This window comes from Theobroma umbraticum, unplaced genomic scaffold (assembly GCF_002168275.2).
Source record: "Theobroma umbraticum cultivar Fairchild unplaced genomic scaffold, ASM216827v3 scaffold_30.0, whole genome shotgun sequence".
Taxonomy (NCBI): Eukaryota; Viridiplantae; Streptophyta; class Magnoliopsida; order Malvales; family Malvaceae; genus Theobroma; species Theobroma umbraticum.
This window is the reverse complement of record NW_018397254.1, coordinates 9,233,680-9,239,679: the sequence shown is the minus strand read 5'-3', so window position 1 is coordinate 9,239,679 and position 6,000 is coordinate 9,233,680. Positions and strand designations below refer to the sequence as shown.

General features: G+C 37.5%; 2 protein-coding genes and 1 non-coding gene across 4 annotated transcripts; 2 read left to right on the top strand and 1 right to left on the bottom strand.

Annotated features, from left to right (window-relative positions):
- The first annotated feature begins 309 nt into the window (after window positions 1-309).
- On the top strand, window positions 310-2,501 carry LOC110417543 (chaperone protein dnaJ A7A, chloroplastic-like). Of its 2 annotated transcripts, XM_089783800.1 has the most exons (4): window positions 310-330; window positions 1,063-1,111; window positions 1,237-1,317; window positions 1,440-2,501. In XM_089783800.1, coding segments are annotated over exons 1-4 (963 nt in total). In that variant the 5' UTR covers window positions 310-328; the 3' UTR covers window positions 2,271-2,501. The 2 variants fall into 2 exon arrangements, with proteins under 2 accessions (XP_089639926.1, XP_021285612.1); XM_021429937.2 differs by lacking the exon at window positions 310-330 and having other exon boundaries at window positions 1,275-1,317.
- Window positions 2,502-4,088: 1,587 nt separating this feature from the next.
- On the bottom strand, window positions 4,089-4,174 carry TRNAM-CAU (transfer RNA methionine (anticodon CAU)). The gene is given in 2 exon segments: window positions 4,089-4,124; window positions 4,137-4,174. It is a non-coding gene; the product is annotated as a tRNA-Met (tRNA).
- A 792-nt stretch (window positions 4,175-4,966) lies between these two features.
- On the top strand, window positions 4,967-5,685 carry LOC110427172 (uncharacterized). The gene has a single exon (XM_021442620.2). It carries the CDS (start codon window positions 5,038-5,040, stop codon window positions 5,419-5,421), a length of 384 nt encoding a protein of 127 aa, XP_021298295.1. The 5' UTR covers window positions 4,967-5,037; the 3' UTR covers window positions 5,422-5,685.
- Window positions 5,686-6,000: the final 315 nt, after the last annotated feature.

Here is a 6,000-nt window from a genome sequence, read left to right as displayed (position 1 = left end):
AGAAAAATCCATTTTATCCTTTGTTTTTGCTAATGTATTGCTACAATGAGATCAAAATTAATAATCATATAATATTCATGCAAAGACATTATTTTTATGGCAATAAGAATAATAGTCTGAATTCATCTTGACACCAACAAAGCTAACTAATATATCTCTTTCAATTTTAGTTTATATATAGAATTGACTTGGGATCCTACCAATAATATTAGTTCTATTGTGTCTGCCAATCAGCGCTCCTGGAGTCTGAAGATTGACTTGCCACCTTGACTCTACTGGTGTGCTGCCACCTTGAACCACAGTAATTCACCAGAATCGCTGGTTTATCATGTGTGTCACTTGCTAACTTGAGTACTTGAATAGTATATTGACGTACTTTACGCCTTTACCGGTTGCTATCATCCCTTTGTGAAGTTTGCACAAAGGCACTGATTAGATAACAAGAACTGCCCATTGAAAATTGAGCATTATAATCGCAATTAGTAAGATTGTAGTTGTTTAAGTGCAACTGTTCAAACTTATCCAAATTAACACAATGCCATGGAAGCAGTTTCCAATAAAATGGCTGAAATAATTAGTTGTAAGCTTGTGAATGCTGAATCTGGGACTGGGAGTCTGGTGATATTTTGTTTGAGTCTAGATACATGCACCCTCAGCATTTATAATTAATTTATTTACATTTGGTACAATCATTTGGTAGGTTTATTATATCTGCCATGTCCAATCATTACATAAACATTGCCTGATCTGAAATATTATTTCAGTGGTCTGTGCCTTATTTCTTTACTTCTGTTTGAGGGGATGTATTGGAATTTCTTATCATCTGCAACCTCTTTTTTTCATTTTTGTCGCCTTTCTGATCCCTCACATGAGCAAAAACATGTAGTTGAGATCCACATTGTTCACTATTTTATCCTCTGTTTTCTGTTTGCATACACTTTTGTGTCTGTATTGATAGCTCTCGTTGTAATATTCTTAACATGACATAACTTAAATGAGTACACATTTTTCTGGAAAAATTTTTGCGATTGCTTAATTCTGTGATATATATTGTGGCTTCAGGGAACCAGGAGCTGAACAGAAATTTAAGCAGATTAGTGAAGCTTACGAGGTAATATCTGATTTCAAACCTGGGTTCTTAGTTATTGATACCTGGTTGAGCATTGGGCTTTGATAACCATGGCAATTACTTGTTTAAGATATTGTAAAATAAAGATGAAAAATACTGTGGTGCAGGTCCTGTCTGATGATGAAAAGCGTTCTATTTATGACAGGTATGGGGAGGATGCTCTTAAAGGTTCTAATATGGGCATGGGGGTAAGTGAATTCGATCAAAAGAATAAAGCTATGAGATTAGATGTTTTTCATTTCCATCATTCTTTATTTTAAACACATCTCTGTTCTTACCCAGTCAAATCTTTATTGTTCTATTCTGATAGGACTTTACCAATCCATTCGATCTATTTAGCTCATTATTCGACATGGACATTGGAAATAGAGGTGCCAGAAATATGGCTGCAGATGGCGAAGATCTAATTTTCAATCTTTCCTTGACTTTCAAGGAAGCTATCTTTGGGGTAGAAAAAGAGATTGAAGTATCCAGGCTTGACTGCTGTACCACCTGTGATGGCTCAGGTGCAAAGCCAGGGACCAACACAACTACCTGTACCGCATGTGGTGGGCAAGGGCAAGTTGTCTCATCGGCAAGGACTCCACTGGGCGTCTTCCAGCACGTGATGACATGTTCTGCCTGTAGTGGGACTGGGGAAAAATTAACTCCTTGTAACACATGTGGCGGTGAGGGAAGAGTAAGAAAATCAAAGAGGATTAGCTTGAAGGTCCCTGCTGGGGTTGATTCTGGTAGTCGGTTGAGAGTCAGATCAGAAGGCAATGCAGGAAGGAGAGGTGGCATGCCTGGTGATCTTTTTGTTGTCATCAAAGTGATTCCAGACTCTGTATTGAAACGGGATGGTGTGAACATTCTCTATACATGCAAGATTTCTTATGTTGATGCAATCTTGGGGACAATAGTGAAGGTGCCAACAGTGGATGGAATGGCTGATCTTAAAATCCCTGCTGGTATTCAGCCAGGAACAACTTTGGTCATGGCAAAGAAAGGTGTGCCCTTGCTGAATAAAAGCAACATGAGGGGGGACCAATTAGTAAGAGTAAAGGTTGAAATCCCAAGACAGCTGGGTGATAAAGAAAGGAAGCTTGTTGAAGAACTAGCCAACCTGAAGAAGACCAAGACTCTTAATGGTAGGAGATAGAGGGCATATTGGCATCAGCCTTAACCCTGGAATGCCTGTGGGTTCTGTATAATGAGTTATGCTGCAGCGATTGAAGTATTCTTTTGGATGATTTTTCTTTTTTATTTGTGTTTAATAGTTACATCCTGTGTAGAAAGACTGGTAGTCTTAGAAAGTGACAATTGTGTTACTATGAATTTATATTTGTGTATAATTTTTACATCCTGTGTAGAAAGATGTGTATGATACTTACATCCAGTGTAGAAAGACTGGTAGTCTTAGAGAGTGGTAGTCTTAGAAAGTGACAATTGTGTTACTAGGAATTTGATGTGTATAATACTTTCATCTTGACGGTGCTGTGGACTTTTGAAGGTGAGTCTCCCTTCTTGCTGCTGAGTGCCTGGCAATTGTCGTCTTGTGCGTCTGCTGATGGGAGGCTTGCAGGGGAAGATGTTCTTCGAAGGATTCTGAGTTCTTCTCCTGACGATGCTTTTTGGTGTTAGGATTCTTTTTGTGCTTTGGTTCTTCTGCTTGATTCAGGGGACTTTGCTTGTCATTTTTGGGTTGTACTTCTGTATCTTTTGGTGTTGAGGTTCCAGGGGGGTCTGGTTTCTCCTTTTTGTTTGTCCCGGTAGTTTCTTCTTGTTGGCTGCCAAAATCTTCAAGCGCAGCTGTTCTTAGAGTAGTTGTCTTTTTGTCTCTGGTTCGGTTGCTGGTCATTGTAAGACACCAATGTCGCTTAGTGCAACAGAGCTTTTGACTTGTACAGCTCTTTGCCCCAGCCACTCTGGATATGCCATGGGGAGTCCTTGGCAGTTACAGCTTCAGACTTTCAATGGCATTTTGTGGCTGATGAGGCCAATAAATTCACCTTTTAAAAAAAAAAAATACTTACATCCGGTGTAGAAAGACTAATAGTCTTAGAAAGTGACACTATAAAAATAGGAAAACGCAATAGTAGTCTTAGAAAGTATTATGTTATTATGAATTTGATGTGTATAATACTTACATCTTGTGTAGAAATAAGTAATGGTAGTCTTCGAAAGTATTGTGTTATTATAAATTTGATGTGTATAATATCTACATCCCGTATAAAAATGACATTACACATGTAGTCTTAGAAAATGACACTATAAAAATGAAAAAAACATAATGATAGTCTTCGAAAGTACACTTCCATCTTATTTGGAAATGACACTACACAAGCAGTCTTAGAAAATGACACTATGAAAATAGAAAAACATAATGGTAATCTTAAAAAGTATTGTGTTACTATGAATTTGACTCTACATTATAATACCTACATAGATAGTCTTAGAAAATGTCATTGAAGAAAAACGTAATGATAGTCTTAGAAAGTACACTTACATCCTCTTGTAGAAATGACACTACACGAGTAGTTTTAGAAAATAACTCTATAAACATAGAAAAATGTAATGGTAGTCTTAGAAAGTATTGTGTTACTATGAATATGATTCTACACTATAATACTTACATAGGCAGTTTTAGAAAATGACACTATAAAAAGAGAAAAACATAATGGTAGTCCTAAGAAATATTATGTTCTATGAATTTGATTGTACACTATAATATTTGCCTCTTATATAGAGATAACATTTTGTGTAGATATTAAAACGTAATGGTAATCTTAGAAAAGAGTATGTTGTTATGAATTTGATTTTATACTATAATACTTATATCTTGTGTAGAAATGACATCTTATATAAAAATTAAAACGTAATGATAGTTTTTGAAAATAGTGTTACTATAAATTTTATTTTACATTATAATACTTGCATCTTATGTAAAAATGACATTATAACGATAGAAAACCTACAATGGGGTGAGAGAGGCTCGAACTCTCGACCTCAGGATAACTCAAATAGCTATGAGACCTACGCGCTAGCCAACTGCGCCACCACCCCGTGGTGTGGTCATGGCAATTTTATCAATCATGATCTCAATGAAAAAAATTTTCCACTTCTATTTTATGGGCGGAATAGCACGAGAGGACAGACGATTCCTAGATATATATCATATATTTCTGGTTAACATTACCAATCGTTACTGACTTCTTTTATTCATTTAAAAGTTGCTTGCATCTCACCATTTTAGAGGCAAAACCAGCTAGCAGAAGTAGAGTTGCGACATTTTCAGCTCTTGAACAGCCTACTAAAACAGTCTGCCTGCAGCAGCTTGGTATTAGTAATATCTGGTTTTTTTTTTTCTTTTTTTCGAAAGGTAAATTGTAGGAGTGAAAACCATACAGTTTTTAACGTCGGAACTTTAGTAGTAATTCTTCTATAGTTTATCAGCCGAAGGTCATTTGATTTTTCCTGAAGTACGAGTCATGCATCCATACCAACCAAAGATGAAAAATGGATACACCGGTCTAGATGTATTTTCCAATTTGCTGTCGCGGCAAAGCTAATTGTTGATCTTGATTGGGCTCATGGAGTTAGCTAACCCACCAATCAGAACTCAAAACTTTTACCACCCTAAACCATTTGACCATCCTACATTTGGCCAACCACAACCACAATATTTGACTATTCCTTAGTGCAGTACGTATTGAGAAGGTGACCTACAACAAGAAGCTCCAAAGGAATGTCTACATTTTCCCAACCAAACTGGAGCATAAATTAAACAACCTGACAGGTCAAGTCCCTGGTTTCAGGTTATATAAATCGAACACCTGCCCTGTTCTACTCACTCAAACCTTGATTAAGATAACTCCTCTCCTCTACTAAAAAACACACTCTTGATTGTTAGAAAATATATTCAAAAAATGGCCCCTTTCAATAGCTTCATGCTCGTTTTCTTCATGGCTTTGTCATTTTCCAGCATCAATGTTAGTCTGGGGGCTCGTCATCTTCTTCAGTTGCCGCCTTTGCCTCCAATCCCGACTTTGCCTGGAGCAGCGCTACCACCGTTGCCATCTTTGCCAAATCTCCCTCAGCCAACTATTCCCACATTGCCAACTACACAACCATCTCTGCCCAACCCCGGCACCCTTCCTCCAATTCCTAGCATGCCCACCCTCCCGACCTTCCCTACTGCCCCACAGGTCAGCCTGCCTCCACTGCCTAGCATGCCCTCAATCCCCACTATCCCAACTACGATTCCATCCATCCCATTCTTCTCCCCACCACCTTCGAAAACTAGCCCTTGAAAGCTTCCGTATAAGTTACCTGATATATATATATATATATATATATATATAGACAGAGAGAGAGAAAGAGAGAGAGGGAGAGCATGGATCGCTCGTGTTCTTTGTTCCTTTATACAGAAAGGCTACTTTCTTTGTCTTTGTTTCATTTCATGATGCTTTATTAATTTGTGGTGTGCAAATGGCAGTTGCCTAATTGCCTATTTATTGGTGTACTTTGAGAAATGTTCCTATATGTGGATTTATATACATTATATTTCTTGTTTATTTTCGTTGATCTATGTTGTTTGAGATTGATTCTCTTATAATTATTAAAAAATGGTTTACTTAGCAACATAAATGGTGCACTGCTGGTGCAGCATCAGATGAACTCTGCGCCCCATGCTAAAATGGTTCTTGATTACAGAGGATAATGATGGATCTACGATCGAACATGTTGTAACATTCCTTGATCGGGGAACGACCTACTCCCTGTTATTTATCTATATGTGCGACAAGAAACATTGTTAACTTTTGATTTTGTTTCATTCCTGCTCGCTCTTTAGCAGAGAATTTTGTGATTTCTTTACCTTCAAATTTAGC

Coding starts and splice junctions, on each gene's coding strand:
- LOC110417543 (XM_089783800.1), top strand. Junction 1,112..1,236: donor AGATTAGTGAAGCTTACGAG/GTAATATCTGAT, acceptor ACTGTGGTGCAG/GTCCTGTCTGATGATGAAAA. Junction 1,318..1,439: donor GTTCTAATATGGGCATGGGG/GTAAGTGAATTC, acceptor CTATTCTGATAG/GACTTTACCAATCCATTCGA.
- LOC110427172 (XM_021442620.2), top strand. CDS start 5,038: ATGGCCCCTTTCAATAGCTTCATGCTCGTTTTCTTCATGGCTTTGTCA.